A 26,069-nucleotide genomic window follows, 5' to 3' on the forward strand; every position below is an offset into this window, starting at 1 on the left:
AGAAGCTGGAAGAGCCCAGGAGGGATCCTCCCCAAGACCTACTGGAGGGGGAGCCCAGCCCTGCCCACACACTTGGACTTCTGACCTTCAGGACTGTGAGAGAATAAACTCTTATTATTTTGAGTTTGGGGTACATTGTTTCAAAAAGCCATAGAACACAAAAAAGAGTCCAGAGAAAGGAGGGAGCTGTGTGGAGGAGTTAGGGAGTGGTGCCCACTGGCAGCGACGGCTCTGGCATCCAGCCTGGGGACCGAAGAGCCAGCCCCGGGACCTGGGAAAATGTGAAGCAGCCTCTTGGAGTCTCTGCTTCCCCTTAAGGGAGCCCCTGAAACTACAGAAACTGTTTCTGTGTCGTCTGCCCAGTGAGATAACTCTGGGCGTCTCCCACAAGCCTCTGCAATGTGGCAAAATATCGACCCCTATTTAAAATAAATTTAAAATAAGGAGTGAGGAGAATTTCCATTGTGGCCCAGCAGTAACAAACTCGACTAGGATCCATGAGGATGTGGGGTCCATCCCTGGCCTCGGTCAGTGGATTAAGGATCCGACACTGTTGTGCGCTGTGGTGCAGGTTGCAGATGCGGCTTGGATCCTGTGTTACCGTGACTATGGTGTAGACCGGCAGCTGCAGCTCCAATTCGACCCCTAGCTTGGGAACTTCCATATACTGCACTTGTGGCCCTAAAAAGCAAAAAACAAAAACAAAAAAATGATATAATAATGGAGTTCCCGTCATGATGCAGCAGAAACGAATCTGACTAGCAACCAGGAGGTTGTGGGTTCGATCCCTGGCCTTGCTCAGTGGGTTGAGGACCCAGCACTGCCGTGAGCTGTGGTATAGATTGTAGACGCGGCTTGGATCTGGTGTTGCTGTGGCTCTGGTGTAGGCCAGCGGATACAGCTCCGATTTGACCCCTAGCCTGGGAACTTCCATATGCCATGGGTGTGGCCCTAAAAAAAGTAAAAGCAAAAAAAAAAAAAATATATATATATACACACATATATATATAAAAATATATATACATATATATAAATATATATACACACATATATATATAAAATATATATATATAAAATATAATAAGGAGTGAGGGTCTATGTGGAGGAAAGGTTGAGACTTGCAGGATAAGTGGGAACAGGTGGGTGGCTCCGCCCATGCATATGCCAAGCTGGGCCCAGCAGTATTTGGGGAGAGACCCCTCAATGATTCCTGGAGGGGCTCAGGCCATGGGAAGAACCGCCTGCTTCCAAGTATCCCTGAGGGCTAAGAGGCCAGAGCAGAGGCGGCATTTATCGAGGGCCAGACTGCTGTTGCAGTCTGGGCAGCGGGGGGTGAGGGGTGGGGAGGTGTGGTGGGGGTAAGAAGCCAGCGGCTGCAGTATTTGGGAAAACAACATTGCTGTTCTTGTCTTAAATATACACCATCAACTGAAAGGATCATCAGGCAGGTTTAGGTGGACCTGTTTTTTTTGGGGTGCTGCACTTGCAGCAAATGGAAGTTCCCAGGCTAGAGGCTGAATTGGAGCTGCAGCTGGAGGCCTATGCCACAGCCACAGTAACACGGGATCCAAGCTGTGTCCGGGACCTATACCACAGCTCATGGCAATGCCAGATCCCTAGGTCACTGAGTCAGGCCAGGGATCGAACTGGTATCCTGATGGATACCAGTCGGGTTCTTAACCTGCTGAGCTACAGCAGGAACTCTAAGTTTAGGTGGATTTTGAAATCAATCCTCTTAGAGGACCTCTCCTTTCCTGAAACATCAATGCCTTCTCTCGGCCTCCAGGGGCCTATTGCTCAGCTCTTCCTACATATAACATTTAAGGCTTCTTATCCTGCTGCTCAGAGCATCACCTGGAGCCTCTGCAAATCCCACTGTCACTGCAGACCCTCACACCAGGATGCAGAGGGCGAGGGGTGCCTTCTAGTACCAGGCAATGGACTGTGCTGAAATACTTTTTCCCCCCACACTTTGAAATAGTTTTATCGGCTCATAAGATCTTTGCATATTAAAAAATTTCCATAGTTCCCATCGTGGATCATTGGTTATGAACCTGACTAGTATCCATGAGGATGCAGGTTCAATCCCTGGCCTCGCTCAGTGGGTTAAGGATCGGGTGTTGCTGTGGCTGTGGCATAGGCCAGCAGTTGTAGCTTCAATTTGACCCCCAGCCTGGGAACTTCCATATGCTGCGAGTGTAGCCCTTAAAAAAAATTTCCTGGAGTTCCCGTCGTGGCGCAGTGGTTAACGAATCTGACTAGGAGCCATGAGGTTGCGGGTTCGGTCCCTGCCCTTGCTCAGTGGGTTAACGATCCAGCGTTGCCGTGAGCTGTGGTGTAGGTTGCAGATGTGGCTCGGATCCCGTGTTGCTGTGGCTGTGGGCTGTGGCGTAGGCCAGTGGCTACAGCTCCGATTCAACCCCTAGCCTGGGAACCTCCATATGCCTCAGGAGCGGCTCAAAGAAATAGCAAAAAGACAAAAAGACAAAAAAAAAAAAAAAAAAAAAAAAAAATTCCTAAACACTGCGGTATTAAATCATAATTACATATTTTAAAACTAACTGAAACTACCCAGAATATACATTAAAAAAAACCCTACTGAACTGAATTCTGAAATGACATTTCAACTTAAATACTATGATAAAATAGCTAATTCCTTTTAACATTAATTAACTGTATAAAGCTGCCAGATATTTTCATAAGCAGGACCGTTGCACAGAGTTAAAATGAACACAATTTCAATGCTACACATTTAGTTGATGTGACTGTGACCCCACCTAAGGAACTCACATTTCTGGCACAAAATGCTGATCTGTTTTAACTTCCACCAGCAGCCACTTCACAATCTAGTTACCACCTACCCACACACCCACCCACTCATCCATCTATCCATCTGAATCCATCAACGTACCAATCTATCCACTCGTGAATCTACCTATCTACCAATGATTCCATCCACTTATTCATGAATCTACCCATTCATCCACCTATCCATGAATCCATCCTTCCACCCATTCATGAATCTACCCAACCATCTATCCATCCATCCATCCACCCATCCATCCATCCATGAATGAATTCACTTACCCACCCACAAATCCATCCATCCATCAATGTATCTATCCTCCCTCCTTTCCACACAACACCTCATTTTAGTACTTCCCCAGACAACTTCCTCACTTTGCTACCTGGCATCATATCTCCTTTTGACTAAAGGGGCACTTCTGTCAAATGCCAGAGTCTACATCAACTCTCCTTGTGGCATCCCTAGACCCACTGAATTAGAAACATCAAGACCAGGAAATAGGTTGGTGTACCCTTGCCTGCCCTTCGCAAACCCCACCATGCCAGGACCATGATGCCATGCTCACTGTACTTACTCCATGGGTCCCTGGGCCTATGGTAAATGCCCCAAGGGATGCCTTGGGTAGGTAGGGTTGATTTCCAAGGTGCTGCCCCTTTCCCAGTGACTCTTCCCACCTCACACTTTCACATCAATGGCTGAAAAGTACACTTGCTTCCCCGTACAATTCACTAGTGCCCGCAAGGCCATGGTTTCAGCACCCAGCTCCCGGCTCCACGCTGCAGGGAAGCTCAGAACCCTAGACTGAGGGCGGAGTGCGCAGGGTGGGCGGCTGACAACTCACCCTCTCACGATGCCACTCTCCAGATAGTTGACCTGGATGAATTTCCCAAATCGGCTGGAATTGTTGTTGTGGGCTGTTTTAGCATTTCCGAAGGCCTGTGAGGAAAACAAAAGTAGGTTTTCAGATTGTGGGGATGGAATTTCTAGAGGCCTTAGCCTGGCGCTTTGGGGTGGGGGTGGGGATCCCTCTGGGTATTGTGGACCCTGGCTTGCCTGGAAGTCCACTCAGTGACTCTAGGTGAGACCCAGAAAATACAAAGGTAGGTAGCGCATCCAATGTACTTACTTTTTTTTTTTAAGCTTTTTTTTGTTTGTTTCTTTTTCAGCTGCACTTGTGGCATATGGAAGTTCCCGGGCCAGGGGACTGAATCTGAGCTGGAGCTGGGACTTATGCCACAGGTGTAGCAATGCTGGATCCTTAACCCACTGAGCAAGGCCAGGGATCGAACATGTATCCTCATGGATACTAGCTGGGTTTGTTACTGCTGAGCCACCATGGGAACTCTGAAGCAACATTCATTTCTAAGCTTTCCAAGCTAACATGTATAATAGGAAACCAAAAAACACAAGCAAATAGGAAGCAAAAAAAAAAAAGTTATCAAAAATCACAAGCAGTTTATAGGTCTCGTTTGTGTATCTACACAATGAAGTATCCATTTTTATGTAATTAAGATCATACAGTTACCTGTCATGCTTTTTCATGCATCATGAATATTTACCATTTCAAAGTCTCAAAGCAATATGAGTAATTTATTTTGATAACTAAGAATAACTATACAAACTCAATAGGGAAGGGAAAAAATGTAATCCTGCCTTTTTTGGTGACAAAAATTTCATAAAGACAAAAATAGCAGCGGGTCCCCAGATAAAGATACTGGCAGAGTTATGATTAAAATACTACATTCCTGGGAGTTCCTGTTATGGCTCAGCGGAAACGAATCTGACTAGGAACCATGAGGTTGTGGGTTCAATCCCTGGCCTCGCTCAGTGAGTTAAGGATCCGTGTTGCCGCGAGCTGTGGTGTAGGTCCCAGATGTGGCTCGGATCTGACGTTGCTGTGGCTGTGGTGTAGGCTGGCAGCTACAGCTCTGATTAGAGCCCTAGACTGGGAACTTCCACATGCCACGGGTGCAGCCTTAAAAAGCAAAAAAAACAAAACAAAAACCCCAAAAAAACCCCTACATTCCTGGAGTTCCTGATGTGGCAAAGTGGGTTAAGACTCTCACTGCAGGAGTTCCCGTCATGGCTCAGTGGTTAATGAATCCAACTAGGAACCATGAGGTTGCAGGTTGGATCCCTGGCCTTGCTCAGTGGGTTGGGGATCCGGCGTTGCCGTGAGCTGTGGTGTAGGTTGCAGATGCGGCTCGGATCCCGAGTTGTTGCGGCTCTGGTGTAGGCCAGTGGCTACAGCTCCGATTAGATCCCTAGCCTGGGAACCTCCATATGCCGCAGAAGCAGCCCTAGAAATGGCAAAAAGACAAAAAAAAAAAAAAAAAAAAAAAAAAAAAGAAAAAGAAAAAGAATCTCACTGCAGTGGCTCAGGTTGCTTCAGAGGCACAGGTTCAATCCCTGCCTGGCGCAGTGGGTTAAAGGATCTGGTGTTGCCACAGCTGCTGTGTAGGTTGCAGCTGCAGCTTGGCTTCAATCCCTGGCCCAGGAATATCCATATGTGGTGGGTGTGGCCATAAAAAAACCGAACCAAACAACAAAAAGCCACAGAGTATACAAAGTATAATGCTTCTTTGAGGATTCATTATGGAATCTAAACTATTAAGGTATTAGGAAGGAGGTAATGCTGTACTGAATTACTTAACAATGTATTCTTATAGCACAGCCAAAAGAAACGTACACACATTAATGGTTTCCATCAAAATATAAATAGGAGCACATCTGCAGATATACCTCGCTTTATATTTCCTTCTGTCCCTCTGTTGCCAACCTAATGAACAATCGTGGACTGATTCTTTATCTTTGTATGTGGGTTGTGGGAGGGGCTCGAGTTTTAAGTCTTGGACGTTAGCAATGTCAATTGTAGGAACTGTTTTTCAGTAATAACTGTTTTCATGGAGCAAACCCCAGCCTGTGGGCCAGATCCAGTCCACTGCATGTTTTTCTACTGCCTGTGAGCCCAGAGTGGTTTTCACATTTGTAAATGGTTTTTTACAAGAAAACAACCCCAAGAAAAGTAATATTTCCTGACATGTGAAAATTCTATTCACGTTTCAGTGTCCGTAAATTAAGTGTATTGGCACACAGCCAGGCCTGTTCATTTACTGATCGGTCATGATGGCTTTTGTGCTGTGACGGCAGGGTGGCTGTGACAGAGCCTGTCTGGCCCATAAAGCTTAAAGTATTTAGTATCCACAGTATTTATTTGCCAAGAGTTTGCAAGGCCCTTGGTTGATGCGGGCTCCAGGCACCAGCCTGGGGACAGGTCCCATCCTAGAAAGGGTCTTACAATTCCATGGGATGACAAATTGGTTCATAGCCAGATTTTAAAAAATTGGACTAATATGGGCATAACATAAAACCAAGCATTTTATTTTATCTTGTCTTCTTAGGGCTGCGCCCGAGACATATGGAAGTTCCCAGGCTAGGGGTTGACTCGGAGCTGCACCTGCCAGCCTACACCACAGCCACAGCAACAGGGGGGTCTGAGCTGCATCTTCAACCTACACCACAGCTCACGGCAACACCGGATTCCTTAACCCACTGAGTGAGGCCGGGGATGGAACCCGCATCCTCATGGATATCAGCTCGGTTTGTTCCTGCTGAGCCACGATGGGAACTTCAAACCCAAGCATTTTAAAATGAACAACTCAGTGGCATTGAGTGCATTCACAACGCTGTGCAACCATCACCTCTATCCAGTGCCGGAACATCTCCATCCCCCCAAAGGAAGCCCCAGCCCCATGAGCAGCCAATCCCCAGCCCCTGGCAACCACTCATCTGCTTTCTGTCTCTGTGGATTTGCCTGCCCTAGACGTCTCACAGAAGTGGAGGCACACACTAGGCAGCCTTTCATGTCTGGCTTCTTTCACTCGACATGATGTTTTTGGGGTTTGTCCATGTTGTGGTGCGAACTAGGGTTTCATTCCCAATACCCGGAGGAATGTCCATGTAGTGCGCAGAGCCTATGGCTTGATGGGGTCCCCCCTGGGGTCACCATCCAGATTATGACAGGGAACACCCTCTGCCTGCTTCCCAGTTCCTGGGATTCCCCGATTCCCATGTGGTACCCAGACAGGGAGAACGTGCAGTGGTGCCTTGGGGGAACTTAGGGTTGGAAAGGTGCCCAGGGAGTGGGGTTCCCTGTGTTGGGGAGTAGCAGGCCAGTGGTGAGGCTGTGAGGCTGGGCAATGAGGGGACAGGCAGAGATGGCATGGCGGGGTGAAAAGTCACACGTGGAAAGGGAAGCCTAGCAGCATCGAAAAGGGTGTCAGGCTCATGTTTTGTTTGTCTGCTTATTTGTTTTGCTTTTCAGGGCTACACCTATGGCATATGCTAGTTGCCAGGCTAGGGGTTGAATTGGAGAAGTAGTTGCTGGTCTACGCCACAGCAACGCTGGATCTGAGCCATGTTTGCAACCTATCCACAGCTTGTGGCAACGCCAGATACTTAACCCACTGAATGAGGCCAGGGATTGAACCTGCATACTGATGGATGCTAGCTGGGTTCGTAACCCACTGAGCCACAACAGGAACTCTAGGCTGTGTTGTTTTGATGTGCTTGTTTGAGGAGGCTGAGCCGTACAGGGAGGGCTGGGAGGAAGGAGGCTGCAGCTGGGAGGCGGTGGGAAGGCCATTGCCAAGATCTGCTGCAGGATGTGTGTGTGTGTGTGTCTGTGGGTCTGTTGGGGTGGGGGACAAGGGCTGGGTGGAGAGAGGTGGCCAGGCTCTCAGGGGAGTCAGGACGAGAGAGATTAGAGGAGCCGGGGTTTTCCTGAAGCCCTCATTCAGCAGGGGGGACGGGTGTGGGTAGATCACTGATCAGAGCTTCTGGTGTGACCTCTTGAAGGTAGAAGCCCCATCAAAGCCCCATGAACAAAGGGCCTGCTGGCAGGCCTGGGATACGTTCAGAAAATGGCTCCACTTAGCAAGGGCTCAAGATCAGGGCAGTGGCCCTGCTTGGGCCCACGCGTTGCTCATGCTCCCTGCTGATCAGGTCATAGGATGAGTGACTTCCTGCTCTGCTGCCCCTGAGGCTCCAAATGCCAGAAATGGGCCTCACTGTAAAATCTGAACAAATCACCAAATTGCCAAGAAGAGGAGGCCTCGGAGAGGCAACCCGGCCCAACTGCAAAAGGGCGTACCTTCCAGGGGGGGTGCGGTGTCTCCACATGGCCTTATGGAGACAGAACCCAGACTTGAGCCCACACTCCCTCTTCTTCACCAGGACCTGGTGTGACTGAGATACTGGCCAGCTGCTGGGGGCTGGGCCTCAGTCTGCCCTGCTCTCCCAAGTGTCTGGGGAACCTGGTGCAGGGTTCCCGGCCTCAGCACAGCTGCTACTTGGGGTCGGATCAATCTCTGGGGAGGGGCCGTTCTTGGCACTGCAGGGTTTTGAGCAGCATCCCTGGCCTCAACCCACCAGATGCCAGTGGCATCTTTGACAACCCCAAATGTCCCCAGTGATAGCCAAATTGCCAGGCTTGAGAAGCTCTGCTAATGTACAGACAGGGGTAAGAGGGATTTGCAGGGTTGGGTGGTCTTGGGCCCCCTCCTATAATGAGGGCCCCCATGTGAGTTGCAGGCGCTGAGGGGTACCCTGGGGGAAGAAAACTGTCTTTCCAGGTTTCCTTTTTCTTTTTATGGCCGTACCTGTGGCATATGGAAGTTCCTGGGCTAGGGGTTGAATTGGAGCTGCAGCTGAGGCCTACACCACAGCCACAGCAAGGCCAGATCCCAGCCATATCTGCAACCTACGCTGCAGCATGAGGCAACACTAGATCCTTAACCCACTGAGCCACAACGGGAACTCCTTTCAGGTTTAATCTCCTACTTTTGCTAGTTTTAGCTTCTGGGGTGAAGCTAGCTTCTGGCTCTTGAGCTGCTGCACTGGGAAAAGCAGACAGCAGATCTGTCTCCTCCTTTCCTTCCAGATCCTGCAGGGTGATGGCTGAGCTGAGGGCAGGACTGCTCTGTGATAAAAGGAGCACCCACAAACGAGCATGTGAAGTCCTGGCTGTCCTAACTACAAACAGATGGTGAAGGGACGTCCCACCCAATGCGGGCTCTCTCCAGGGGCCAGTGCTCAGTCCCTGAAGTGCCTGGGGTTCCAGGCCTGCCGTGGAGACACCCCAGAAATGCATGTTCACATCCGGAAGAACCATAGCGGTTCCTTCCGAATTCAGGACAAGCCGCTGTGGCGATTTCTAAAGCAATAGCCTGGCCTGGGATCCTGGGGACAAGAGGGAATGTCTTTGGGATGTGAGAGCCCACCAGCTCTCTGGTTCTGCGATTACCAGCGCGGGGGCCCAGTGACCTCATGCGTCTGGTATGCGGTCTCCACACACTGAGACTTTTCAAAGCTGATCTAAAAATATCCGGTTGGTGCTATTATACGTCCGTCCGTCGGAGGAGAGGAAATGCTGGCCTGGCGCTTGAAGCGAAGCGAGGAGAGCTATTGTGTAGCCAGGGGTGTGTGTGGCCTCCAAGCTCCAGGGTGGCTGGTGTGGCTGGTGGGTCATGTGGAGCTGAGGATGGATGGGAGAGGAGGAAGTGGGACACCGGTGCCAGCAGCGGTGTGATGTGATCTGGCACTGGGGCGGGGAGGCCACGTGCTCGTGCTGTCTTCTCATCACACACAGAAAAGCCACAGCCCTGGCAAAGTGTTATTTGGGAAGGGCCTCTGGCTTGCTCAGAAATGTTCCTCCCGCCTTTTTTTTTTTTTTTTTTTTTTTAATATAAAAGACATGTTTCTAATACAAGTTACATGCTTTGGAAAAAAAGATACAGAGCCACACTACAAGTTTACCCAGCAAAAGGAAAAAACCATAAAGAGATGACCCTATAATTCACCTCCGCCCCCAGTTAGGGTTTCTAGGTAAAATGAACAAAGAAGCACTTTCCTCTTCTGATACCCCCCAGGTGGCTCCCCCACTCTGCCAAAGATGCCAAGAGCACTGAGGGATGTCTGACTCTCTTCCAATTGCCTCTGCCTTTGAGGTTCTTTTGGGAGACTGAAAAAAGTTTTTTCTGGAGTTACCGTCCTGACTCAGCGGAAACAAATCTGACTATTACCCATGAAGATGCAGGTTCGATCCCTGGCATTGCTTAGTGGGTCAGCGATCTGGCATTGCCATCAGCTGTGTCTTAGGTTGCAGACGTGGCTTGGATCTGGCGTTGCTGTAACAGCTCCGATTCTACCCCTAGCCTGGGAACTTCCACATGCCGCAGGTGCAGCCCTAAAAAGACACACACACAAAAAGTTCTTTCTTTTACCTTTTAAAATTTTCTTGGCCACACCCGTGGCCTGCAAAAGTTCCCTGACCAGAGACTGAACCTGTGACACAGGAGTGACAACCCCAGGTCTTTTTTGTTTGTTTGTCTTTTTAGGGCCACACCCGCAGTATATGGAGGTTCCCAGGCTAGGGGTAGAATCGGAGCTGTAGCCACCGGCCTACGCCACAGCCACAGCAACGCCAGATCCGAGCCACATCTGCGATCTACACCATAGCTCACAGCAATGCCGGGTCCTTAACCCACTGAGCCAGGCCAGGGATTGAACCCTCAACCTCATGGTTCCTAGTTGTATTTGTTTCCTTTGTGCCACGATGGGAACTCCAACACCAGGTCTTTAACCTGCTGAGCCAACAGGGAACTCCCTGCAAAAGATTTTTTTTTTCCTTTTATTTTTAGGGCCACAGCTGCAGCATATGGAAGTTCTCAGGCTAGGTAGGGATCGAATCAGAGCTGTGGCTGTGGGCCTACACCACAGCCACAGCAACTTGGGATTCAAGCCATGTCTGCAACCTACACCACAGCTTGCAGCAACGCCAGATCCCTAACCCATTTAGCAAGGCCAGGGATCGAACCCACATACTTATGGACACTGTTGGGTTCTTAACCTGCTGAGTCACAATGGGAACTCCTTGAAAATGGTTTTTTAAATCAAAGTCATTCTTGGTTGAGCAGCCTACTTAGCCAGAAGTAGTTAAAAGGTGTATTTTCTATCTAACAGGATGGCTCTTTTCTCTGTTGGATGCACTGTAATTATTTTAGGAGGAAAGGTGATATAACATCAAAGAATGACCTGTGGTGTGTGCCAGCCCCGTGCCAGGCTGCAGGCTTGTGACTCTTTTTTTTTTTTTTTTCTTTTTACAGTTATACCTGTGGCATATGGAAGTTCTCAGGATAGGGGTAGAATCAGAGCTGCAGCTGAGGCCTACGCCACAGCCACAGCAACACCAGATCCAAGCTGCATCTGTGACCTACACCACAGCTTGCAGAAATGCTGGATCCTTAACCCACTAATCCAGGCCAAGGATCAAACCTGAATCCTCATCAAGTCCTTAACCTGCTGAGCCACAATGGGAACTCCCTTGTGACTCTTTCTTTTGCTCAAATTCATCTAAGGGACAGACTTGTCTTCCCCATTTCAGATGAGAGAACAGGTGCAGAGAGGTCAGCTGACCTCCTCAAGGTCTAAAAGTGGGTGGTTGACATGACCCTGGGTTGAAAGCCCTGCTTCTAGCCCACACCTTGCCTGTCATCCCTCAGTCTCTGGTCCAGACTGGTTCTCAGCACTGAGAGCCAGGCAAACGGGCCTGGGACTTTTTGGGTGTGTGCCCACCCTGGCCAGAAGCATTTCACCCAGGGGCCTGGCAGCTAGGCAGGCAGATTCCGGAGCCCTGAATTCACACCTGGGCTTTTGCGCATCCCACACAGAAACTGGACAATCTAGAGACAGATTGAGTTAGGCAAATAGTGTTTTGTTTTCAGATGGCAAAATCCAAAACCCCGTGGAGTGAGCTCACCAAGGCAAGCAAGCTTGCCCGACTCCCGTGTTGACAGATAAGCCCGGAGTCGGGGTTCCCTGGGAGAGAAGACACCCAGCCTCAGCTTAGAGGGCAGTGGTCCTTCTGGCCAGGCGGAGGTCACCTGAACTGGGATAATTCCACTGCCCCCAGGTAACACTGCAGCTGTCCTTGGTCGCTAAGTCGCTTACAGGGGAAACTTCTTGGTTGTGGGGTTGCCCTCCTCTGTCTTCCTGGTCTAGCCACAGGGACCTCCCTTCCCAAGTGTTGACGGTGCTTTTGCACATGTGATTTATTTTCTAAAAGAATTTTTTTTTTTAGTATTGTTGATTTACAATGTTCTGCTGTACAGATATACACACACACTCTTTTTCTCACATTATTCTCCATGTTCCATCACAAGTGATTAGATATAGTTCCCTGTGCTATACAGCAGGATCTCATTGCTTATCCACTCCAAATGCAATGGTTTGCATCTACTAACCCCAAACTCCCAATCCATCCCAATCCTCTACCTTCCCCTTGGCAACTACAAGTCTGTTCTTATAGGTTCATTTGTGCAATATATTAGATTCCAGATATAAGTGATATCACATGGTATTTGTCTTTCTCTCTCTGACTGACTTCTAGTCTCTAGTTCCATCCATGTTGCTGCAAATGGTATTATTTTGCTCTTTTGTATGGCTGAGTAGTATATACATGTAATTTCATTCATTCCCTTGACAACAATTTATTGGTCGGCTGCTGTGTGCCTGACACCATTCTGGCCTGAGACACCCCCCGTCCCTGGTGGGGCTCCAACCAGGATGCTCCACTCATCCACCTTGGCTCTGGCTTGGAGATGACCATATCTGCAAGTCTCCCCAACCTGCCCAGGCAGGGTGAGCTGCTCACTGCCTGCCTCTCATGACCTTGATGCAGCCCCTCCCCCTGCCATATCACATCTGGGCAGAGCCTCTGTTCCCTGTACAGGACCGCAAGCCACGCCGTATAAAACTTCCGAATCTCTTGTGTCTCAAGGCCAAGCCACCAAGATAGAGTGACTGGTATTGCCAAGAGAGGAAGTGATGGGTAAAAGAACACCAGCAAATATGAGGCCACCATCAAGCCTAAAGATGGGTCTGAAAGAGGCTGCCTCAAACCGCCAGCCTGCAGGAGTCCCCTGGTTCCAGCCATGGGTTGGGGTGGAGAAAGTGACACCCGACGTCTCCACTTCTGGGGATCCAAGTTATTTATTTATTTTTCCCAAGTGCTCTCCAAGTTCCAGGCGTACCTCTCTACATGCAACAGCACTCAGGCTATGCTCGGATCATGTCCAACTGGGGACACAGGTGACTGTCAGACTCGCAGGGCGAGGAGCCCAGGAAGGTTGGCTCTTCTGTGTCTGCTGTGCAAACAGCCCCAGGGCATCCACTCAGGCTGGGACTTTGCTGGGTGGAAATGCCAAGAAAACAACCCCTGGGTGTGTGTGGGGGTGGAGGGCTATTTCTGGAGGTGCCCTGCATCGGCAGGGGATTCCAGTGGGTCCCCATGGCCTTAGGTGGAGGGGGGGCTGTGCCAAGAAGGACACATTTGTTGGCTGCTTGAGTTTCAAGTTCCGCTCCTGTAAAATGAGGGGGCAACCCCCTGCCTTCTCAGGTTGTTTCAGGACGAAATGAGACTGTGTGAACCAGGGGTTCACTTGTTCTGCGAAAGGCCAGCAAATAAATATTTTGGGCTCCACTGCAAAGAATCAACTCTGCTGGTCCAGCATGAAGTGGCCATGGGAGATCTGTACACTAAAGGACGTGGCCATGGGGAGGGCACCTACCTGATGCCCGAGGTGGGACAGGGGTTGGGGAGTAGGCTTAGATTTTGACCTCTGCTGGGGTCAGCAAATTGCAGCAAGCCACCTGTTTATGTGTGGTCTTTAAGCTAAGAAGGGTCATCGCATGTTTTGGTTTTGTTTTTGCTGCACCCATGGCATGCAGAAGTTCCTGGGCCAGGGATTGAACCAGCACCACAGCAATGACAATGCTGGGTCCTTAACTGCTAGGCCAACAGGGAACTCCAGTGGTCACATTTTTGAACACTTGAAAAAATAATCAGGAGTTGCCACTGTGGCACAGTGGGTTAAGAATCAGACTGCAGAGGCTCAGGTGCTGCGGAGGCACAAGTTCAATCTCTGGCCCAGCACAGTGGGTTAAAGGATCTGGCGTTGCTGCAGCTATGGCTCGGAGTCAATCCCTGGCCCTGGATTTCCAAATGCTGCTGGTGCGGCCCTTAAAAAAAAAGAAAAAAAAAAAGAATATTTCACGACACATGATAATGTTACGAAATCCAACTTTCTTTCTCTCTTTTTTTTTTAACGGCAGCATATGGAGTTTCCCAAGCTGGGGGTCGACTCAGAGCTCTAGCCACCGGTCTACACCACAGCCACAGCAACATGGGATCTGAGCCATGTCTTTGACCTACAGCACAGCTCATGGCAACACCGGATCCCTAACCCACTGAGAGAGGCCAGGGATTGAACCTGCATCTTTATGGATACTAGTCAGCTTTGTTTCTACTGAGCCATGACAGGAACTCCCAAAATTCAACTTTCAGCGTCCAGGAATAAAGTTCTGTTGGCACATAGCCATGTCTGTTTATGAATGGTCTATGTCTGTTTTCAGAACATGGCAGAGTTGAATTGTGGTGACGGAGGCTGGCCCAGCAGAACTGAAAATACTGACCCTTAGGCCCTTTACGGGAAAGGTGTGCCAGCCACTGTTCTAGGGGCTCTTAGTTAAATGTCCCCTCCTCCCTAAAGGGTCCAGGAGAAGGCTCTGACACTCAGAAATGTGATGCGTGAGCATGAGAGGGGGTGACTGTCACCTGGGTTGAATGGTCTCCCTCCAAGGTGCAGCAGGGACGCAGAGAAGCAGGACCAGGAAGCATGGAGGAAAAATAAGCCAGCAGAGTCACAGGCCTGGAGGGGATGGTTGGAGAGACAGAGAAGCCTGCTTCCTGGGAGTTCGGAGCAGAGGCGGTGGGAGGTGGGGAAGGGAGAAGCCTGGCTGATGCAATTTCCACAGAGCTGATGTGCAGGGAACAGCCGGAAGGAGCAGTGAGGTTGGAAGAAGGTGCTGCATCCAGGAAGGTTGAGGACAAGGATGAGGATGAGAAAGGGGTGGAGATAATGACAGTGACTCTGGGGCAGGAGATGGGACCCCTGACCCCCTGCCAGGCCATTTAGTTACAGGTGCAGGCTCACTGGGCCTGAGGGTGCGGGGCAGGAAGTGGAGGAATCAACCCCAATCTCATGGCTTCCCAACTTACAGATGAAGAAGTGGAGGCTTTTCAGGACTTGGCTGACACCCAGCCTCAGCTTGGATTCTTTTCTCTTCCTGTTTCCCATGGGGCTTGGGACACCCAGCAGGCTCTCTCCATCCAGCTGCTGGATGGATGGGTGGATGGATGGATGGCAGGCAGGGATGTATAGAGAGCCGAGTGCTGATGGACAATGACTCTCATTCCAACTCCATGCTCTCGGTTCAACAGGATCTGTGACTCTTATCTGGAAGGGCACTGATTGTCAGTCACAGATGTGGAGAGAAACACTGAAAATATAGCAAAGGCTTCTGGGGCCAGGAAGAAGCCCTTTGAAATGGACAGATTCCTACCAAGGGCTGAAGTTTTACGGCAAACTGCCTTGGAGGGGATAGTGGGGACGTGGGGTGATAGAATCTTAGGAAAAAAAAAGAAAAAAGAGGGAATTCCATCATGGTGCAGTGGAAATGAATCTGACTAGGAACCATGAGGTTGCAGGTTTGATCCCTGGTCTTGTGCAGTGGGTTAAGCATCTGGTGTTGCCATGAGCTGCGGTGTAGGTCAAAGACGAGGCTTGGATCCCGAGTTGCTGTGGTTGTGGTGTAGGCTGGCAGCTGTAGCTCTGATTCGACCCCTGGCTTGGGAACCTCTATATGCTGTGGGTGCGGCCCTAAAAAAGCAAAAAAAAAAAAAAAAAAAAGAAACCAAATATGAAACAAGTTCTTGTAACTCCTATCTCACTGAATTTTGGTTTAGGTTATAAATGAAACCATGTGCTAGATCACAGAAAGATTTTAAGAACAGATTAAGCTTTGATAGGCAAGGGTATTGCTTAGTTCTTCCTATACTAAAAATAGTTGAGAAATTCATTAAGATCCCTGAGGGCTCATCTTATCCATTTGATATCCAAATCATTCTCTCTGGGGTCAGTTCTTTTTCTCAGGTTTTTTGTTTTTTGTTTTTGTTTTTGTTTGGTCTTTTCAAGGGCCGCTCCCTTGGCATATGGATGTTGCCAGGCTAGGGGTCTAATTGGCGCTATAGCCACCCGCCTACACCACAGCCACAGCAACGCCAGATCCAAGCTGCATCTGCAACTACACCACAGCTCACGGCAACGCTGGATCCTTAACCCACTGAGCAAGGCCACGGATCGAACCCTCAACCTCATGGTTCCTAGTCGGATTTGTTAACCACTGAGCCATGACAGGAACTCCTTAAATTTTTTTTTTTTTTTTTTTTTTTGTTCTCAGGTTTTTGAGTTGGGAAATCACTTACATTCCTATTTATGGACATAAAGTGTTTATGGCTATGAATTGTCCCCTCATTACTGCTTTAAATATATCCAATGGATTCTGAAAATACAGAGAATCACTGTTTCTGGTCACTGATTTTTATTTTTTATTTTTTTGTCTTTTTGCCATTCCTCGGGCTGCTTCCATGGCATATAGATGTTCCCAGGCTAGGAGTTGAATCAGAGCTGTAGCCGCCAGCCTATGCCAGAGCCACAGCAACGCGGGATCCGAGCTGCGTCTGCAACCTACACCACAGCTCACGGCAACGCCAGATCCTTAACCCACTGAGCAAGGCTAGGGATAGAACCCACAACCTCATGGTTCCTAGTCGGATTCATTAACCACTGAGCCACGATGGAGAACTCCTGGTCACTGATGTTTAGAAAATCTGTAATTTTGGTTTATAGATCCCTTTCATCCAAGAGTTAAGAGAAGGCTACTTTTTCTTTTAAAAAATTCCCATATGAGGGAGTTCCCATCGTGGCGCAGTGGTTAACGAATACGACTAGGAACCATGAGGTTGCGGGTTCGGTCCCTGCCCTTGCTCAGTGGGTTAACGATCTGGCGTTGCCGTGAGCTGTGGTGTAGGTTGCAGACGTGGCTCAGATCCTGCGTTGCTGTGGCTCTGGCGTAGGCCGGTGGCTACAGCTCCAATTGGACCCCTAGCCTGGGAACCTCCATATGCCGCGGGAGCGGCCCAAGAAATAGCAACAACAACAAAAAGACAAAAAAAAAAAAAAAAAAAAGAAAAATTCCCATATGGAAGGGCCTTTCAAAGAATATTTTATTGCATTAGTTTTATGCATTAAGAGCATAAATGCTAGTTTTATTGCTTTAAGAGCCCTGACTATAATATTTCTACTTTTATTGCATTAAAGTTTTATTGCATTGGAGTTCTTGTCATGGCTCGGTGGAAATCAATCTGACTAGCATCCATGAGGACGCAGGTTCAATCCTTGGCCTTGCTCAGTGGGTTAAGGATCCAGTGTTGCCATGAGCTGTGGTGTAGGTTGCAGACACGGCTTGGATCGAGTTGCTGTGGTTGTGGTGTAGACCAGCAGTAGTAGCTCCAGTTAGACCCCTAGCCTGGGAACCCCCATATGCCATGGGTGCAGCCCTAAAAAGACAAAAAAGACAAAAAAAAAAAAAAGTTTTATTGCATTAGGAGCTTTGATTATATTTCAGTATTACGATCTAGTAATACTGATTCTAGTTTTACTGTACTAAGAGAGCTGATTGTAATATTTCTACTTTTAGAAGTCCTAGATGCTTTCTCTGTGACCTGATACAGAAGTCAGTTTGGTGAACAGTTCATGAATACTTAAGATTTATTCCCATATTGGAGTGAAGGGTTTGCAATATCATAAGATCTGCCTAAATGCATGAGTTGGGCATCTTACATCCATATTTGCTGCCCACTCAACCATTCTTATTCTGGTTTCTATCTATTTCTCCCAGTATCTTTTAAAATTTCTGCTTCATAAATGCAGGGGCTGTGTTGTGTGGTACACAGTTATTGACAATTATTATGAGGGTCAATTGAGGATTTTGGCATTATGATGACTCTCCATCACATGTAATGTTCAGAGGTCTGAGCTGTAGCTTTTACATACCGGAATTGCAGCTATGTTCTATCCTATCTGCCTGCTACATCTGTCCCTGTCCCTTTATTTTTAGCTTCCTGAACCACTTTGGTTTAGGTGCGTCTTGTTCATAGAGCATGGAGTTGAGCTTTGCTTTGTGAGTCAAGCTGGAAATTCTCTCCCTTTAGACAGGGTGCACCTATTTATTTATTTATTTATTTATCTTGCTTTTTAGGGCCACACTGTAGCATATGGAAGTTCCCAGGCTAGGAGTCGAATGAGGGCTGCAGCTGCTGGCCTAGGCCACAGTAACTCCACATCTCAGCTGCATCTGTGACCTATGCTGCAACTTGTGGCAATGCCAGATCCTTTAACCCACTGAGCGAGGCCAGGGATCAAACTTGCATCCTCATAGATACTAGTCAGATTCTTTTTTTTCTTTTTGCTTTTTAGGGCTGCACCTATGGCATAGTTCCCAGCCTAGGGGTTGAATAGGAGCTACAGCTGCTGGCCTACACCATGGCCATAGCAACACAGGATCCGAGCTGCATCTGCAACCTACACCACAGCTCACGGCAACGCCGGATGGTTAACCCACTGAGCAAGGGCAGGGACCGAACCCGCATCCTCATGGGTAGTAGTCGGATTTGTTTCCATTGTGCCACAACAGGAACTCCCACTAGTCAGTTCTTAACCCACTGAGCCAGAGTAGGAACTCCAGTGACCTATTTAAATTTAGCAGCACTATGGACTGACTACCTCCTGAAGCTCAGACTTCCATCATTAGCTCTCTTCCCCATCTGCTGTTTGTGGGTGTGGCTGAGTGACTAAAGATCAGAGCAATCCTCTAGGTCACTTTTGATGACTTCCTAAATCTGGCACTTTTTGCAAGATTTTTCAACCTCACTTTGCAACTGATTTGTTTTGCATTTGCACGTGGGGATGGATCTGGGAAAGAGGACCCATCAGGCCTGGTGAACTGGAAGGAGCCATACTTAGGCTGGGCTGAGCGAGGAGTGTGGGTGGAGGGCTTGTCCTGCAAGTGGGTGGCTCACTACAGGTTTCATCTTGGGATCATGTTTGCTTCCTAACGCAATTTCCAAAGTGCATGTTGCTGATGACAAGGGCAGCAAGGACACAGGACACTTTCTGTGCATCAAAACTAAGCATTTGCACTTACTAGGAAAGGTGAGCTCCCAGAGCGCTCTGTGGTCTCCAGAGTGTCCCTCTACCCTCCCTGCAGGTGCAGGTCTCTCCTCACCCTCACGGAGGGGGCTGCCCCTTGGGGTCCCAGGCTCCCCTTGGGTCCACCCTTCATACCTTGGGTGAACAAACCTGTCATCCTGGGGCTCCTGAGCTTATAACAGTGTGGAAGGAGAATCAGAATTGCCAAGATTCCCCCCACCCCCTCATATGAGTCACCAATACCTTACTGCTCTGTAGGTTGGGCCGAGGGAGAGAAAAGATTGAGAAGCCAAGTATGGGCTGTATGGGCTTGTTAAAAATATAGTCTTGGGCCCCATCCCAGACCTGTGGAATTTCTGGAAAGGCAAAGGAGCCTAAATTCTTAAACCAGAGCCTGAGGGTATTCTGATTCCTGGAAGGGTGAAAACTACTGCTCTATGGTTTATTATAACAATGAAGTATCTCTAGGGAGAAATAGAGCAAGAGGACATCGGCTTACACCCCTCCTTCTTCTGTGAACATCTGGAGTGTGGGGTCTTCATTGTTAAGAGTGGGACAGAGCAAAGAGCTTCGTGCTCGTATACTTAGTTTAATGACTATTTTTTTAACCCTTAGTCCCAAGAGACAAGCAACCTTTTTTTTTTCCCTTTTCTAGGGCCGCTCCTGCGGCATATGGAGGTTCCCAGGCTAGGGATCTAATCGGAGCTGTTGCTGCTGGCCTACACCACAGCCACAGCAACACGGGATCTGAGCCGCCGACCTATGCCACAGCTCACGGCGACACTGGATCCTCAACCCACTGAATGAGGCCAGGGATGGAACCTGCATCCTCATGGATACTAGTTGGGTTCGTTACCCGCTGAGCCACAAAAGGAACTCCTGGAAAAATCATTTTCGAGAGCCACCTCCCAGCTCTCATTCCTCATAACCCTGAGAGGCAAGGAATTATTTGGGAAACTGAGTTCAGTGACTTGGCTTTAGTCCTGGCAAGGGATTGTGCTTTGTCCTGATGGAGGCTCTGCTGGGAAGCCAGTCCTCTGGACATCAATCCAGCTGCCGGATGCTGTCACCTGCACACACCAGCGGGGCCACTGTGGCCAGTGCCCAGGCAGTGGTGGGAAACATTTCAGAGGAAGAGACAACAGGATATGGTGACAGCGAGCATGCACGCGACAGAGGAAAGCACCAAAGATCACTGGTGATGGCGCAGCTGACCGAAATGGGGAAGTGGGAGAGGGTGGAGGTGCGTGAGGTCAAAGTTCAGTTGGCCAGGACCTTACCTGAGATTTGTTTTGTACATGTCGGTGGAGGTGGTGGAAGCTGTCCAAGAAGGGGAGCTTGGGGTCCACAGATTATACCCCATCAGCCACATCCGGCTTGGTTTCTTTTTTTTCTGTATATGACTACACCCAGGGCATATGAAAGTTCCTGGGCTAGGGGTTAACTCGGAGCTGCAGCTGCAAACTATGCCACAGCCGCAACCTATGCCACAGCCACAGCAACAATGGGACCTGAGCCGCATCTGCAACCTATGCTGCAGCTTGAGGCAATGCCAGATCCTTAACCCACTCATTGAGATCAGGGATCGAACCCATATCTTCATGGAGACAATGCCAGGTCCTTAACCCAGTGAGTTACAATGGGAAATCCTCTTTTTTTCTTTAATAACCTTTTTAGAATTTTTTTTTTTTTTTTTTTTTTTTTTTTTTTTTGCTATTTTTAGGGCCTTGGCATGTGAAAGTTCACAGGCTAGGGGTCGAAAAGGAGCTGTAGCTGCCGGCCCACACCACAGCTCACAGCAACTCTGGATCCTTAACCTACTGAGCAAGGCCAGGAATCAAACATGAGTCCTCATGGATACTAGCCAGGTTTGCTACCACTGAGCCACAATGGGAACTCCCTTTAGAATAGTTCTAGATTTACAGGAAAGTTCTAAAACTCTCATAGAGAATTCCCATGTACTTCACACTCAGTTTCCCCTACTATTAATACTGTGCTGGCACATTTGTCACAACTAATGAACCAATATTGAGTGATATTATGAACTAAGTTCCCATTTCATTTGGATGTCCTCATTTTCCCACTAAAGTCCCCCTTCTGTCTCAGGATCCCACGTTAACATTCAGTCTCACATCTCCTGGATGCCTCCACACCAAGTTTCTCAGATTTTCCTTGCTTCGGAGACTTTGACAGTGTTTTTTTTTTTTTTGGAGGTTCCCAGGCTAGGGGTCTAATCAGAGCTACAGCTGCCGGCCTACACCTCAGCCACAGCAACGCAGGATTAGAGCCCGTGTCTGTGACCTACACCACAGCTCACGGCAACCCCGGCTCCTTAACCCACTGAGTGAGACCAGGGATTGAAACAGCGTTCTCGTGGATACCAGTTAATTCGTTTCTGCTGAGCCACGTTGGGAACTCTGACCTTGACAGTTTTAAGGAGGGCTGGTTGAGTTTACTGCAGAATGTTCTTCAATCTGGGTCTGTCTGATGCTTCTCTCCCTCTGCCTGTTTTTTGTAAATGAAGTTTCATTGTCATCAACCCCACCCATTCATTTACGTACTGCCTGTGGCCGCTTATGCTTGGAGTGTGTAGCAGAGTGGGTAGTTGCAAGCTAAGTAGTTGCGACAGAGAACAAGTGGCCCTAAAATGCGGAAGAGCTACCGTTGCCCTTTACAGAAAGTTTGCAGATCTCTGGCGTAAACTACTAGGTCAGGGCTTAAGCTTAATTTTTTTTTCTTTTTTTTTTTTTTTTTTTGGTCTTTTTGCCTTTTCTAGGGCCGCTTCCCACGGCACATGGAGGTTCCCAGGCTAGGGGTCTAATCAGAGCTGTAGCCATTGGCCTACGCCAGAGCCACAGCAACTCGGGATCCGAGCCGCATCTGCAGCCTACACCACAGCTCACGGCAATGCGGGATCCTTAACCCACTGAGCAAGGCCAGGGATCGAACCTGCAACCTCATGGTTCCTGGTTGGATTCGTTAACCACTGCGCTATGACAGGAACTCCCTTAAGCTTAATTAAAAAAAAAATTCTTATTTACTTTTTTTTCTTTTTATGGCTGCACCTGTGGCATATGGAAGTTCTCAGGCTAGGGGTTGAATTGGAGCTGCAGCTGCCGGCCTACGCTAGATCTTTAACCCACCGAGTGAGGCCTGGGATTGAACCCACAATCTCCTGGATACTAGTCGGGTTCTTGATCTAAGAGCCACAACAGTCACTCCTAGGGCTTAAGCTTTAACGGCTAATCCAGGATACATTCCACAGGAGCGGCCACTATACCCCCGCTCGGGCCAGTTTTATCATCACTCAGCATTGGTGGAGTTTCACTAATTAGCACATTGAATGTTCCACGTGAACTTCTGTGAGTGGAAATGGCGATGTTCAAGATTAAGTGGTTGGATAAAACATTTGGGGGCTGCTTTCCACACTTTTCTGAGAGATGCCACCTTAGGGATGGGGCTCGGGTCTGACCTTGAGCCAGTCTCAAGTGCTGCTGCTGAAGCAGGGGCTTAGGTGGGGCCCCAGGGGATGAAGCTCAGGTGCATCTGGGGCCACCAGAGGCCAGACCTGGCTGGAAGGAATCTGAGAGGTGGATTTGGTGGGACCTGATTGGGAGCATTCCAAATGTGTAAAGCTGGTTCTGTATTTCATTTACTTTTTTTTTTTTTTTTTTTTTTTGTCTTTTTGGCATTTCTAGGGCCGCTCCCCCGGCATAGGGAGCTTCCCAGGCTAGGGGTCTAATTGGAGCTGTAGCCACCGGCCTACACCACAGCCACAGTAACTCGGGATCCTTAACCCACTGAGCAAGGCCAGGGATCGAACCCGCAATCTCATGGTTCCTAGTTGGATTCATTAACCACTGAGTCATGATGGGGACTCCCTGAATTTCCTTTGTAAGTTCACACCTGCAGCATACGGAAGTTCCAGGCTAAGGGGTTGAATCAGAGCTGCAGTTGAGGCCTATGCCACAGCCACACCACACCCAAGCTGCCTCTGTGACCTATGCTGCAGCTTGTGGCAACACTGGATCCTTGCCCCACTGAGGGAAGCCAGGATCAAACCCACATCCTCATGGACACTGTGACAGGTTCTTAACCCATTGAGCCACAACGGGAACTCCTGCATTTCCATTTTAATTGTGCTAAAATTCATACAACATCAAACTCACCATTTTGATGTACGATTTCAGTGGCATTTGGCATGTTCACTATGTTGTGCAACTGTCACCTCTATCAAGTTCCAGAACATTTCATCACCCCAGAGGGAAAGCTTGTCTCCACGAGCAGTCATTCCTCACCAATGCCCCCTCCAATCAATCCTGCCACCGGCAACCACTAATCTGTTGTCTGTCTCCTTGGATTTGCCTGTTCTGGACACTTTATGTAGATAGGATCATAAATATGTGGCCTTTTGTGTCTGGCTTCTTTTACCCAGAATGATGGTTTTTGTTTTTGTTTTTGCCATGCCTATGGCACGTAAAAGTTCCTGGGCCAGGGAGAAAACCTGTTCCACAGCAGTGACCCAAGCCACCACAGTGACAATGCTGTATCCTTAACCCACTGAGCCACCAGGGAACTCCCAGCATGATGTTTTCGAGGTTTATCCATACTGTACCATGTGCCAGGGCTTCATTCCTTTTTTTTTTTTTTTTTTTTTCCTCTTTTTTTGCTGCCCCATGGCACATGGAGTTCCTGGGCCAGGAAATCTGATCTGAGCCGCAGTTGTGACCCACACTACAGGTGCAGCAACACTGGCTCCCTAACCCACTGTGTTGGGACGGGGATTGAACCTGTGCCCCAGTGCTCCAGAGATGCTGTTGATCCTGTCATGCCACAGCAGGAACACCAGGGCTTCATTCCTTTTTATGGCTGAGTAACCTCTGCTGTATTCACTGTGCTTTGGAAAAGGGCAGTAGGAGCAACAGCCAGGCCTGCCTTGGTGGGTCACTCTGTCTTCCTTGGTTCTGGGGAAGCCATGGCTGGTGCTGACTTGAGTCCAGGATCCAAAGGTCCTTCAATACCCCCAGGGGTAAAGGGCTTCCAGTCACCTCTTTTTCAGGTGGATGCGATCCTCCCTTCAACCTTCCATCACAGGCCTGCTCCAGCCTTCAATTCTCTTGTAGGGGCCCCTCCCCAGCGTCTCCCATCTTCTTCTTCTCTCTCTCTCTCTCTCTCTTTTTTTTTTTTTGTCTTTTAAGGCTGCACTCCCGGCATATGGAAGCTCCCAGGCTAGGGGTCAAATCGGAGCTACAGCTGCCATCCTATGCCACAGCCACAGTAACACGGGATCCAAGCTGTGTCTGGGACCTATACCATAGCTCATGGCAATGCTGGATCCTTAACTCACTGAATGAGGCCAGGGATCAAACCTGCGTCCTGATGGATACTAGTCAGGTTCGTTAACCACTGAGCCACGACGGGAACTCCTCATCTCCTATCTTCTTAGTGGGACAGAAGGCTGCCCCAGGACCCCCATGAGGGGTCCCCCCAATGTCAGCATCACTGTGACTGGGAATGACCCAGTGCTCGCTCACTCCCTGCTCTTCCACAGCTGAAATCTGGGGCTGCTGAGCTAGACTAGCTCTGGCAGGAAACAAATGGGTCCTGAACACCAAATGGTCTCTCAGAGCCTCAGGCTGTGGGGTGGGGAGCCACACTGTGCTGGCTCTGTGCTAGGGCTCTGCTGGCCTCGTGACCTTTTGGAGTTCTCTTCTGTTTTTCCTAGGAGGCCTCAGGGTAGACTTAGCTAGATGTTGGTGCAGGAGGGTGCAGCATGTGTGAAGGCCCTGGGGCAGGAGAGATTAGGAGATAGAGCAGAGAGGTCAACTTACTGTAGGTCACACAGCACATGCACAGCTGAGCTGGGCATGGAGGACCGAAGACTGGGAGGTGGTAAATTCCAAGGGGAGGGGGTCAGTCACCTGCCCAGGGGAAAGAACTGGTCCAGGCACTTTGGCAGAAGTGGAGAAATCCCTTGGGGGCTGCACGTCCTTGTCATCTTCTCCCCCCACCCAACAATCTCACCAACATTCACACCTCCAACAAGCCCAGCGCTATCTAGGCAGTGGCTCCTGGAATCGTAAGGCTCCCTGCAGTCCCTGTCCAGAGCCCCAGGCTTGATTTTATTTTCTCTCTCTTTTTTTTTGCGGGGGGTGGGGCGGGGGGGGGGTGGCAATACGCAGGGCATATGGAAGTTCCTAAGCCAGGGACCATATCTGAGCTGCAGCTGCAAACCTGTGCCACAGCTGCAGCAATGTCAGATCCTTAGTCCGCTGTGCTGGCCCAGAGAATGAATGCGTGCCTCTGCAGCAACTTGAGCAGCTGCAGTCTGATTCTTAGCCCACTGTGCCACAGCGGGAACTCCAGGAGCCCTAGGCTTAACTTTCAAATGTATATCCTAAAGGCCCTGAAAGTGGGTTTCTTGTCCTTTGGGCCCCAAGCATTCTTTGCAGAAGGGCTGTTCTTGCATGGTAGGATGCTGAACAGCATTCCGGGCCAACCAGAAAACATCTCCAGATGTTGCCAAATGTCCCCTGGGGCAGACTCAACCCTGGGTGAGAAGCCAGCCTTAGACTCGTTAAAAAATCAGTCACCTTGGAGATCACTTGGCCCTCAGGACGGGCTAAGTGGAACTGGGTAAATTCTCATTGGCTGCCATGATTTACTCTCTCTTAAAGGGATGATTAGGAGTTCCCATTGTGGGCAGTGGAAACAAATCCAACTAGTATCCATGAGGACGCGGGTTCAATCCCTGGCCTTGCTCAGTGGGTTAAGGATCAGGTATTACCATGAGCTGTGGTATAGGTTGAAGAAAAGCTTGGATCCTGCATTGCTGCAGCCGTAGCTCCGGTTCAACCCCAAGGCTGGGAACTTCCATATGCCATGGGTGTGGCCCTAAAAAGTTAAAAAAAAAAAAAAAAAAAAAAAAAGGTGATGATGCCATCTAGCATTTCCTAAGAGCCCGCACCATGGAAGCCTGGCTTTGGGCCAAGGTGCCTAACCACCTCTGGGGATGCCATTTTCCCCTCCACCCAGGAGGAGGTGGGGGTGGGGGGTAGGGTGAGTCACAGGGCTGGTCTGTGACGAGGCAGCTG

The 26,069-nt window shown here is 49.2% G+C and overlaps 1 protein-coding gene across 1 annotated transcript in view; it reads right to left on the bottom strand.

The window, feature by feature from the left end:
* Positions 1–26,069, bottom strand: part of MYO9B (myosin IXB) — a 111,875-nt gene that overhangs the window by 52,836 nt on the left and 32,970 nt on the right. Inside the window, 1 exon segment of the mRNA XM_021083575.1 lies at positions 3,648–3,742. Within this exon segment, the coding sequence (XP_020939234.1) occupies positions 3,648–3,742 (95 nt within the window).

Source organism: Sus scrofa, chromosome 2 (assembly GCF_000003025.6).
Source record: "Sus scrofa isolate TJ Tabasco breed Duroc chromosome 2, Sscrofa11.1, whole genome shotgun sequence".
Lineage (NCBI taxonomy): Eukaryota > Metazoa > Chordata > Mammalia > Artiodactyla > Suidae > Sus > Sus scrofa.